General features: G+C 44.4%; 1 protein-coding gene across 2 annotated transcripts in view; it reads left to right on the top strand.

Annotated features, from left to right (window-relative positions):
- The window catches only part of LOC135519282 (receptor tyrosine-protein kinase erbB-4-like), a 540,414-nt gene that overhangs the window by 363,175 nt on the left and 163,910 nt on the right, over positions 1 to 13,329 (top strand). For both annotated transcript variants that reach the window (XM_064944424.1, XM_064944423.1), the window contains exons 4-5: positions 7,484 to 7,615; positions 13,158 to 13,223. In XM_064944424.1, the coding sequence (XP_064800496.1) occupies positions 7,484 to 7,615; positions 13,158 to 13,223 (198 nt within the window). The remainder of the gene's footprint in view (positions 1 to 7,483; positions 7,616 to 13,157; positions 13,224 to 13,329) is intronic.

Genomic DNA, 13,329 nt, shown 5'->3' with positions numbered 1-13,329 from the left:
CCCTATTACAGAAACGTCAGGTTCATAGAATCCATGTGTGTGTGTGTGTGTGTCTCTGTGTTTATGAAAAAATTCCAAAACTGCAATTTCACACTATAAATACAGTGAAGGTTTTTTCATTATTATTGAGAATATGAAGCCATTTATCATGTTAAGACTTTCACAGCATAAGGACTGTTTTCACACACACACACACATAAACACACTAGAAAGAATGACCTCAGATCCCCATATAAAACACGTGCATATTCTCCATCTTATCATTTTATTAGATAACACAATAACAACAAGACAATGATTTGCATCCTTTATCAAGAGGCCATTAAAGCCTTTTCCAACCATGCGAGCTGTATGAGCCAAGCTTGATATCTGCCTCGCAGAATTAATCACATTTCTCCCCACTCCGCAATTAAAAAACAGAAGGAGCATTTACCCTTGGAAGAATTGGCTGCATACATTTGTTCTGCTTTCCTCCGATGGTTTGTTTGGGATGGAGGGATGGAAAGAGGAGGGCAGGGAGAGGTGGGAGGGAGGGAGGCGGAAGAGATGTTTTGACATACAGTAGACGTGTGTGTGTGTGGCTCATGGGACCAGGGATAGCTGGGAACCCAGGCTCAGTGAATAGGCTAATTAAGAGACCGCTTTCAACCCACTAAACAATCAACAGAGGCATACACTACCTGCTGCCAGCCACACACACACACACACACACACACACACACACACACACACACACACACACACACACACACACACACACACACACACACACACACACACACACACACACACACACACACACACACACACACACACACACACACACGCGGATATGCACACACACACCAGCGGAAGCTACTCAAGCACACAGCATATAGTGTAGGAGGGTTAGTGCTGTTTTTTTTATCTTACAGTACATTTGTTAGTATGTCTTGTCTTTCTAGTGTGTGTGTGTGGACATGTTTAACTATTCTTGTGGGGACCAAAAGTTAAGAATAGTAAACAAACAAACATGTGACCAACTTGCAATATTTTGTTAGTCTCCACGAGGTCAAATGCTATTTCTATGGGGTTTAGGGTTAAGGTTAGAATTAGGGTTTGGGTTAGAAACACGTTAAGGGTTAGGGTTAGGAGCTAGGGTCAGTTTTAGGGTTAAGTGCTAGGGTTAGGTTTAGGGTTAGGATTGGGGTTAGGGTAAGAGTACGGGTTAGGGTTAGGTTTTTGAATGGGACTGAACCCTAACTGAACACTAACCCTAACCCTAATGCCAACAAGGTTAACTGTACAAGACTGTGTGTGTGTATGTGGGTGTGCATGTTTGGTTTATTCATTCTCTGCATGAAGGATTACTTGGTCAACTCTGTGGTTTCTGTACCTCTTCCCTTGGGTGTTAACTGTATGCTTGTTAATATTATAGTTGAGTGCCTGTTTGGAGGATAAATGGTGAATAACGACACACTGTCATGAATCCCAATCTGCCTCCCAAATGGAGCCCTATTCCCTATCAAGTGCATTCCTTTTGACAACATCCCTATGGTCAAAAGAAGTGGACTATATCCAGTAGGGTGACATTTGGGCCTAAGACTTACTCTGCATCCTCCAGACCTCTTTAGTCAATGAACACAATCATAAATCAATGCTCATACGCTAGCTGCTATTACAGGCTGTTCAAGGAAGCAATTTCTCATCAAGGGTTATTGTGTGTGCTGCCGTGTTGAAGCTATAATCCATTTCTACCTGCATCTAATATCACACTGCTCTTTGTGTCCAAAGCAAGTTGTGTGTGTGTCCAAAGCAAGTGTGTGTGTATGTGTGTGTGTATGTGTGTGTGTGTGTGTGTGTGTATACCTCTTAAGTTACTACTAAATCATCAAGTCTAAACTTGTTTCTGTTGGTTGTAATTTGGGGACAATTCTGTCACATCTGTTTCCGCAACGCCCTCCACTGCTCATCCTGTGTCTCCTTTACCTGCCGCCACTACACCAGTACTCTCTCCCTCTCTCTCTATGTGTGATTGTGTGGGCGGAGACAGGTGTGCTGGAGTCAGAGCAGATCTCCACCAGCTGCAATCTGTTCCATAATCAAGACCTCTACAAATACTCAGCTCTGCCACTTCCACGCTGCCAGATTGTAATCTCTGCTCAGTCAGTCTACGCTTCTAGCCGTTTGTTACGGTTAGATCCTGGTGTGCCTGTTTTCTTGCCTGACGCTGTTTTCCTCTCCGCTACAGTTCCGCCCGCTCTGACTCTGGTCCCTGTGTCCAGTCCCACGTCTCGTCATCCTGCTACTCTGTGCTGGATTCCCCACTCTACTACTCCCTTGGATTCCCCTCTGGACCTGCTTACCCTGTCCCAACCCCTCTCGCTCCAGCCTCAGCCTCTGGACCTGCTTACCCTGTCCCAACCCCTTTCACTCCCTCCTCAGCCTCTGGACCTGCTTACCCTGTCCCAACCCCTCTCGCTCCATCCTCAGCCTCTGGACCTACTTACCCTGTCCCAACCCCTCTCGCTCCATCCTCAGCCTCTGGACCTGCTTACCCTGTCCCAACCACTCTCGCTCCAGCCTCAGCCTCAGCCTCTGGACCTGCTTACCCTGTCCCAACCCCTCTCGCTCCAGCCTCAGCCTCTGGACCTGCTTACCCTGTCCCAACCCCTCTCGCTCCAGCCTCAGCCTCTGGACCTGCTTACCCTGTCCCAACCCCTCTCGCTCCATCCTCATCCTCTGGACCTGCTTACCCTGTCCCAACCCCTCTCGCTCCCTCCTCAGCCTCTGGACCTGCTTACCCTGTCCCAACCCCTCTCACTCCCTCCTCAGCCTCTGGACCTGCTTACCCTGTCCCAACCCCTCTCGCTCCAGCCTCAGCCTCTGGACCTGCTTACCCTGTCCCAACCCCTCTCGCTCCAGCCTCAGCCTCTGGACCTGCTTACCCTGTCCCAACCCCTCTCCCTCCCTCCTCAGCCTCTGGACCTGCTTACCCTGTCCCAACCCCTCTCGCTCCAGCCTCAGCCTCTGGACCTGCTTACCCTGTCCCAACCCCTCTCGCTCCAGCCTCAGCCTCTGGACCTGCTTACCCTGTCCCAACCCCTCTCCCTCCCTCCTCAGCCTCTGGACCTGCTTACCCTGTCCCAACCCCTCTCGCTCCCTCCTCAGCCTCTGGACCTGCTTACCCTGTCCCAACCCCTCTCGCTCCAGCCTCAGCCTCTGGACCTGCTTACCCTGTCCCAACCCCTCTCACTCCCTCCTCAGCCTCTGGACCTGCTTACCCTGTCCCAACCCCTCTCGCTCCAGCCTCAGCCTCTGGACCTGCTTACCCTGTCCCAACCCCTCTCGCTCCAGCCTCTAGACCTGCTTACCCTGTCCCAACCCCTCTCGCTCCAGCCTCAGCCTCCGGACCTGCTTACCCTGTCTCAACCCCTCTCGCTCCAGCCTCAGCCTCCACACCTGGTGTCCTGAAACACATCTGAGCTTCCCCTGGCCAGCACTCCATCTTCCCCCTGTGTTTCAATAAATACCTTGGTTACTTCATCCCAGTCTCCTCGTCTGAGTCTGCGCTTGGGTTCCCCTGTTCCACTCCGCGTAACAAATTCAGCTGTGGAAATTTACTTCATTTTAATCGTTTTCTTTAATGGTATCACAATAATCAGTTTTCTGAGGTTGTTAATGTTGTGATAACAATTTGATACTGGTGGTGTTCGAACCAAGCTTTTACCTCACTGGTTCTTTTTGTTTTGAGCCACTTGCTCCTATCTGTCGTACTTCACTCATAGGCCCCATGTGTACCGCATGTTTAAAAATGAGTGAGTCAGTGAGCACAGTTGGCGCACGCAGAGAGGGTCAACAACGAGCTAACGAGCATACGCACGCACACACCACATCACCTCTCCTCTGGGCCATAAAAACCCATTCGGGGTCAGGGAAGTCATGCTGAGGTTTTGTGTTTGGTGGTCTTTGTTTGTCCTCCTTGCCTGGAGCAGCAGCGACCACTCACTGCTCCCTCTGTGCTGTGAGTGCCACACATGCCCTAGCGGAATCGTACACACACACAACCTTAGCACACACAAACCCTAGCGCAACGTCCCTCCTCCCATCCCTCCCATGGCGTGGCTGAGAATTAATTTCCGTGTTGAGCGACAGGTTCCTTCCCTCCCGTAGAGAGAAGCAGAAAACATATTAACACCACGTCCAATCATCTGTGGAGTACGCTTTAATCAGGCTGCTACGGGACGGCTAGGTCACACACACACACTGTTACAGCGCATCCGCCAGCCAGCCAACCCCGTAATGGTTATGAATATGTCTAATCTGTTTCAGCCGTACGCCGCTAATCTGCTCGTGGAAAATATAGAGAGCCACACGCACACATTTGTTGAGAGAGACAAAGACAGCTCTGTAAATAATGCAAATCTTCTTACAAGTTTTTTTCTGTGTTTTATTCGGCAGGAGTCTGGATTATGTCTGACAAAGACTCTCACTGAGGATAGTCTGGATTAGGTCTGACAATGACTCTTATTGGGGATAGTCTGGATTAGGTCTGACAATGACTCTTATTGAGGATAGTCTGGATTATGTCTGACATGGACTCTCTCTGAGGATAGTCTGGATTAGGTCTGACAATGACTCTTATTGGGGATAGTCTGGATTAGGTCTGACAATGACTCTTATTGAGGATAGTCTGGATTATGTCTGACATGGACTCTCTCTGAGGATAGTCTGGATTAGGTCTGACAAGGACTCTCTCTGAGGATAGTCTGGATTAGGTCTGACAAGGACTCTCATTGAGGATAGTCTGGATTAGGTCTGACATGGACTCTCATTGAGAATAGTCTGGATTAGGTCTAACAAGGACTCTCACTGAGGATAGTCTGGATTAGGTCTGACAAGGACTTCACTGAGGATAGTCTGGATTAGGTCTGACAAGGACTCTCATTGAGAATAGTCTGTATTATGTCTGATAAGGACTCTCATTGAGGATAGTCTGGATTAGGTCTGACAAGGACTCTCACTGAGAATAGTCTGGATTAGGTCTGACAAGGACTCTCATTGAGAATAGTCTGGATTAGGTCTGACAAGGACTCTCATTGAGGATAGTCTGGATTAGGTCTGACAAGGACTCTCACTGAGAATAGTCTGGATTAGGTCTGACAAGGACTCTCATTGAGGATAGTCTGGATTATGTCTGACAAGGACTCTCACTGAGAATAGTCTGGATTAGGTCTGACAAGGACTCTCGTTGAGAATAGTCTGGATTAGGTCTGACAAGGACTCTCATTGAGGATAGTCTGGATTAGGCCTGACAAGGACTCTCACTGAGGAAAGTCTGGATTAGGTCTGACATGGACTCTCATTGAGAATAGTCTGGATTAGGTCTGACAAGGACTCTCATTGAGGATAGTCTGGATTAGGTCTGACAAGGACTCTCACTGAGGATAGTCTGGATTAGGTCTGACAAGGACTCTCATTGAGAATAGTCTGTATTATGTCTGATAAGGACTCTCATTGAGGATAGTCTGGATTATGTCTGACAAGGACTCTCACTGAGAATAGTCTGGATTAGGTCTGACAAGGACTCTCATTGAGAATAGTCTGGATTAGGTCTGACAAGGACTCTCATTGAGGATAGTCTGGATTAGGTCTGACAAGGACTCTCACTGAGAATAGTCTGGATTAGGTCTGACAAGGACTCTCATTGAGGATAGTCTGGATTATGTCTGACAAGGACTCTCACTGAGAATAGTCTGGATTAGGTCTGACAAGGACTCTCGTTGAGAATAGTCTGGATTAGGTCTAACAAGGACTCTCATTGAGGATAGTCTGGATTAGGCCTGACAAGGACTCTCACTGAGGAAAGTCTGGATTAGGTCTGACAAGGACTCTCTCTGAGGATAGTCTGGATTAGGTCTGACAAGGACTCTCTCTGAGGATAGTCTGGATTAGGTCTGACAAGGACTCTCTCTGAGGATAGTCTGGATTAGGTCTGACAAGGACTCTCTCTGAGGATAGTCTGGATTAGGTCTGACAAGGACTCTCTCTGAGGGTAGTCTGGATTAGGTCTGACAAGGACTCTCTCTGAGGGTAGTCTGGATTAGGTCTGACAAGGACTCTCTCTGAGGGTAGTCTGGATTAGGTCTGACAAGGACTCTCACTGAGGATAGTCTCGATGAGGTCTGGAAAGGACTCTCTCTGAGGTTTGGCGGCAGGGTAGCCTAATGGTTAGAGCGTTGGACTAGTAACCGGAAGTTTGCGAGTTCAAACCCCCGAGCTGACAAGGTACAAATCTGTCGTTCTGCCCCTGAACACGCAGTTAACCCACTGTTCCCAGGCCGTCATTGAAAATAAGAATTTGTTCTTAACTGACTTGCCTGGTTAAATAAAGGTAAAAAATTAAAATAATTACAGACCCTGGTTTGATTCCAGGCTGTATCAATACCGGTCGTTATTGGTAGTCCCATAGGGCGGTGCACAATTTGCCCAGCGTTGTCCGTGTTAGGGTTTGGCCGGGGTAGGCAGTCATTGTAAATAAGAATTTGTTCTTAACTGACTTGCCTAGTTAAATAATGGTAAAAATATATATAAAACTATATCTGAGAATTCCCGAGATGAGAATAATCAGGGCTGCCCTCTGTGCACCATAGTGCACTGAGAGATGGAGGTTCGTGAGAGTGAAGAGAAGGGGTTGGTCGGATCTCCCCCAGCCCCAGTAAACTCTCTGATCCGAGGTTGACAATATAATCCATATTAGAAGACTGGGATTGCATCACAAATTGAACCATATTCCTTATGTAGTGCCCAGGGCCCTGGTCAAAAGTAGTGCACTATATAGGGAATAGGGTGCCATTTTGGATATCTCATCCTCTCCTCCCTCCCATGATGAAATATGAAATTACAAATGTGTTAGTGTTGTCTTTCCCTCCTGACTGGCTGAGCGTTTAAATCCAGGCTGGATGGATTTGGTATCGTGGGGGGGGGGGTAACGTAATTATTTCCTGTGTTTGTGCGTGTGTGTGAGCATATGTGCGTGCGTGCATATATGTGTTTGTGCATGTTTGTGTGTGTCTGCTGGTATGAGTCTCCATTCTATGGAGGAGGAGAGAGGAAAAACAACAACAAAACTAGATGACAGTTAATATCACCAATAAGACAAGGTCTGTCTGGCCGAAAGCCACATCTATCATGTCTGTCTGGCTGATAGAGCGGTATTGTACTCAGGGCTGAGGACTCCTTTAGCTGTTCCTCTAGGCAAGATTCTGTACTTTCTTTGTGTCTAAACAGCTTTCTCTTCCTAACACTGCCTGTGTGTGTGTGTGTGTGTGTGTGTGTGTGTGTGTGTGTGTGTGTGTGTGTGTGTGTGTGTGTGTGTGTGTGTGTGTGTGTGTGTGTGTGTGTGTGTGTGTGTGTGTGTGTGTGTGTGTGTGTGTGTGTGTGTGCGTGTGTGTGTCAGTACTTTGTCCTGATGTGTTTCTCTGTGTTTTCTCCTATCCTACAGAGATCCTACAGGGTGGTGTCTATGTCGACCAGAATAAGTTCCTGTGCCACGCAGACACCATCCACTGGCAAGACATCGTCAAGAACGCCCGCGTCAGCCCTCTGGTTGTGCCAACCAATAGCAGTGTTACATGTGAGTAGCTCACCAATGGAAAACGTAGACTCATTTTCTTAACACTTTTATATGTAGCCTGGATGTCTTTTACAATAATAAGAAGAGCCAGACTATGACCACCAATATCATAGTAACTCACCAACAAAAGAGGAAATGTCTATCCATCCAGCCACATTCTCATACACAAATACATTATTTCACCAATTTACCTTTATAGCTTTCACGACAATGGAGAGAGACAAACTATGTTATAAACGCATGGTGACAGGCGCATATAGGACAAGGCTGCCATGAACAGAGTTAAGATCATAATATCTCAACATGTCACATCTAAGGGCCTACAAAATATACCTTCCTCAACTGTGACCCTAATGAAATGACATCACAGATGTACCATATTAACCGAGAAGTGGCTACACAAGAAGTGTCAACAGCCAGAAAAGCAATCACTTATTATACGTCCCAAATGGAAACTTTTTCCTATACACTGTAGTGCACTACTTTTGACCAGAGCTCTATGAGAAGTAGTACACTATAAAGGTGATATGGTGCCATTCGGGATACACTAAGTAACCTGAATCCGTAAAACAACAGTTCCAAGAAATGCATAATCTCTCAGTAATGCCTTTCTGTAATCAAAGAGAAGACAAGTGAACAGAATTATTATTATATTTTTTTTTATGGCACAAACATCCCATCGGCCTAATCTGACAAAGGGAGTCGGGGTGGGGGGTAGTAGTGGGGGGCGGGGGTTATGTCGCCTTATGTTATTGCTCTTCTGACCTGATTTTCTCTCATTGTCCCACAAGTCTGTTTGTAACCCTTGCTCTATAGTTCCCTCATGTTTTATGGAGTGGTTTTGTCATTGGTTGGTGATATATCTGTTGCTTTTGCTTTATTCTTTATTTATTGTATGTTTTTATTTGTTATTTGTCAGGATTTGGCCAGGGTTGTTCCGGGTTTTGGTCACTAGATGCCCCCATTGTGCTTTTTGACCTTATGTTTTTTCCCTTGTTCCCCATTATTATTTGCACCTGTGCCTCGTTTCCCCTGATTGTATTTAAACCCTTAGTTTCCCTCAGTTCTGTGCTCTGTGTTTGTATGTTAGCACCCAGCCCTAGTGTTCTGTGTATTCTTGTCGATTCCGGTGGATGCTCTTGTGGAATTCTGTTTTTGTTTTTGAGTATCTCTTAAGGCTTTTTTGTGCTATTCCTACCACCTTTTGGATTTACCATTTTTGTATTGAAGGACTTCTCCTTTTTACTTTATTAAATACACCGTCTTAAGTACTGCTGTGTCTGCCTCATCTTCTGGGTTCTGCTGACTATTCGTGGCTCAGTTGGTTAAGTGACTGTTTCTCACTCCGGAGACCCAGGTTCGTAACCGGGTCCTGACATTATTAATGACTAGCTGTCCTAGAACAACCTCTGGATCTGCCAACCTTCAAGCACCAGCTCACAGCATTGATGATATGTCAGCATCATCCATTTATATTGCATTCTCTTCATTGGTCTCACTCAATACTTTTGATAATCTGATTTACGCACGCACGCACGTACACACACATACAAACAGTGCAGACACTACACATCCTACTAAAGATCAAAGGGGGTCTGGAAACTTGTAATCCATCTTTAGACTATAATCTCCTCTATTCTTGGGGCAACTCCAGGTTTTTTTTCTATTTTTATTGGCTCTTCAAAACAACAAAGGAATTTGAAATCGACTCCCTATCAATCCACGTATAAGCCTCTCTAGCTCTCATAGCCAAACCCATAACACAGAAAGTTGTAAAGTCATTTCGTTTCGACATTTTAACCTTCAGTAGTGAAACATTATGATGCGGAGAGAAAGAGTGTGATAGTTGTATTGAAGGTCAAGGGGAATTAGAATGTAGATAGTAAGACCTTGGACACTAAAGCCTGGTTATGACATCATATACGACTCTGTGTGGGCTCAGGTATACATACATATATGTTACAGATAGACATGTCTTTATCTCCAGCTCCCCAGCTTACCCCATTACCATGTCTCTTCTCCTGATCAGCTTCTACTGACTGGTGTTTTTATGCTAACCTAGAACAACAGCAAAGTGGGAGGGAAAGAGTGAGAGAGAGGGAGGTGTAGCAGAAGAGGCTTTCATGGTTCAGTTTGTCGCCCAGAGAGGAGAAACCTGATCAAAAGACAGTGAAGTGGTTCACATTACTGATAGATATGAGTTATTTTACAATATTACTGACATATTTTACAATATTACTGATAGATATCACTTATTTTACAATATTACTGATAGATATTACTTATTTGACAATATTACTGACCTGTTTTACAATATTACTGACTTATTTTACAATATTACTGATAGATATGACTTATTTTACAATATTACTGACTAATTTTACAATATTACTGATAGATATGACTTATTTTACAATATTACTGATAGATATGACTTATTCTACAATATTACTGACTTATTTTACAATATTACTGACTTATTTTACAATATTACTGATAGATATGACTTATTTTACAAACTTACTGACTTATTTTACAATATTACTGATAGATATGACTTATTTTACAATATTACTGACTTATTTTACAATATTACTGACTTATTTTACAATATTACTGATAGATATGACTTATTGTACAATATTACTGATAGATATGACTTATTTTACAATATTACTGACTTATTTTACAATATTACTGATAGATATGACTTATGTTACAATATTACTGATAGATATGACTTATTGTACAATATTACTGATAGATATGACTCATGGACAATATTACTGATAGATATCAAAAAATAAAAACTAAAACAAATTATTTATATAGCCCTTCGTACATCAGCTGATATCTCAAAGTGCTGTACAGAAACCCAGCCTAAAACCCCAAACAGCAAGCAATGCAGGTGTAGAAGCACGGTGGCTAGGAAAAACTCCCTAGAAAGGACAAAACCTAGGAAGAAACCTAGAGAGGAACCAGGCTATGTGGGGTGGCCAGTCCTCTTCTGGCTGTGCCGGGTGGAGATTATAACAGAACATGACCAAGATGTTCAAATGTTCATAAATGACCAGCATGGTCAAATAATAATAATCACAGGCAGAACAGTTGAAACTGGAGCAGCAGCACGGCCAGGTGGACTGGGCACAGCAAGGAGTCATCATGTCAGGTAGTCCTGAGGCATTGTCCTAGGGTTCAGGTCCTCCGAGAGAGAGAAAGAAAGAGAGAAAGAGAGAATTAGAGAGAGCATACTTAAATTCACACAGGACACCGGATAGGACAGGAGAAATACTCCAGATATAACAAACTGACTCTAGCCCCCCTACACATAAACTACTGCAGCATAAATACTGGAGGCTGAGACAGGAGGGGTCAGGAGACACTGTGGCCCCATCCGATGACACCCCCGGACAGGGCCAAACAGGAAGGATATAACCCCACCCACTTTGCCAAAGCACAGCCCCCACACCACTAGAGGGATATCTTCAACCACCAACTTACCATCCTGAGACAAGGCCGAGTATAGCCCACAAAGATCTCCGACACGGCACAAACCAAGGGGGGGGCGCCAACCAAGACAGGAAGATCACATCAGTGACTCAACCCACTCAAGTGACGCACCCGTCCTAGGGACGGTATGAAAGAGACCTAGTAAGCCAGTGACCCTATAATAGGGTTAGAGGCAGAGAATCCCAGTGGAAAAAGGGGAACCGGCCAGGCGGAGACAGCAAGGGCGGTTCGTTGCTCCAGAGCTTTTCCGTTCACCTTCACACTCCTGGGTTAGACTACACTCAATCATATGACCCACTGAAGAGATGAGTCTTCAGTAAAGACTTAAAGGTTGAGACTGAGTTTGTGTCTCTCACATGGGTAGGCAGACCATTCCATAAAAATGGATCTCTATAGGAGAAAGCCCTGCCTCCAGCTGTTTGCTTAGAAATTCTAGGGACAATTAGGAGGCCTGCGTCTTGTGACCGTAGCGTATGTGTAGGTATGTACGGCAGGACCAAATCAGAGAGATAGGTAGGAGCAAGCCCATGTAATACTTTGTAGGTTAGCAGTAAAACCTTGAAATCAGCCCTTGCCTTGACAGGAAGCCAGTGTAGGGAGGCTAGCACTGGAGTAATATGATCACATTTTTTGGTTCTAGTAAGGATTCTAGCAGCCGTATTTAGCACTAACTGAAGTTTATTTAGTGCTTTATCCGGGTAGCCGGAAAGTAGAGCATTGCAGTAGTCTAACCTAGAAGTGACAAAAGCATGGATTAATTTTTCTGCATCATTTTTGGACAGAAAGTTTCTGATTTTTGCAATGGAACTTAGATGGGAAAAAGCTGTCCTTGAAACAGTCTTGATATGTTCTTCAAAAGAGAGATCAGGGTCCAGAGTAACGCCGAGGTCCTTCACAGTTTTATTTGAGACGACTGTACAACCATTAAGATTGATTGTCAGATTCAAAAGAAGATCTCTTTGTTTCTTGGGACCTAGAACAAGCATCTCTATTTTGTCCGAGTTTAAAAGTAGATATGACTTATTTACAATATTACTGACTTATTTACAATATTACTGATAGATATGACTTATTTTACAATATTACTGACTTATTTTACAATATTACTGATAGATATGACTTATTTTACAATATTACTGACTTATTTTACAATATTACTGATAGATATGACTTATTTTACAATATTACTGACTTATTTTACAATATTACTGATAGATATGACTTATTTTACAATATTACTGATAGATATGACTTATTTACAATATTACTGACTTATTTTACAATATTACTGTCTTATTTTACAATATTACTGATAGATATGACTTATTTACAATATTACTGACTTATTGTACAGCATGTGTTACAATTCCTATTGAGTAAGTTCGAGTGAGTGATTGAGTGAGGGAGGGAGAGATGGAGAGAAGGGTAGCAAAGGGCAGTTGATGGCAGTTGACGAGCGAGTACCAGCCCACTGGGCACACACTGGTTGAATCAATGTTGTTTCCTCGTCATTTCAATGAGATTACGTTGAACCAATGTAGAATAGACGTTGAATTGACGTCTGTACCCAGTGGGAGGGATGGATGGATGAAAAGAGGGAGGGATGAAGAGAGGGAGAGAGGAAGGGAGCTAGAGATGTCAGAGAGAGCGTCGGTCTTAAATATAATTGCTCTTAACTGAAGTGGAACAGAGACAGAGGACGCCATTCAGCACTCATCCAGCCTCACTCTGCAATTACCAAGCAGTCAATTAAGCCCTCCAAAACACAGCTAGCACTAATATAGCAGCAGAGTTTCTAGCTAGTAGCTGTTGTCGCTGACTCTCTCCCCTACAGCAGTCATTAATAAGACAACTCTAGTACAGTGCATTAAGGACACAAAACAGTAGAGTTGAACAGTGTCACTGTTGAAATCATCATAGTCTTAAGCATGCCAGTGCTTAAAATATGAGCTAGTAAGATGGGTGGTTTGATCATAATATCTCTGCTGTGGAAAGTATTTGACTGGATAATTTACCCCCATGTCGTCCACAGGTCAGAAGTGTCACGTCTCCTGTAATGGTCGCTGCTGGGGCCCAAAGGAGGACCAGTGTCAGACCTGTGAGTACCTCCCTGCAGTCTCTCTCCCTCTCTTTTTCTCTCTCACTCTCGCATTCGTTCGCTTTCTTTCTCCCCTGCCTCTCAACCACGACACGCAGACAGGCAG

Source organism: Oncorhynchus masou, chromosome 29 (genome assembly GCF_036934945.1).
Source record: "Oncorhynchus masou masou isolate Uvic2021 chromosome 29, UVic_Omas_1.1, whole genome shotgun sequence".
NCBI lineage: Eukaryota > Metazoa > Chordata > Actinopteri > Salmoniformes > Salmonidae > Oncorhynchus > Oncorhynchus masou.
Note: the sequence above shows the minus strand (reverse complement) of the source record. Positions and strands in the feature narration are given on the sequence as shown.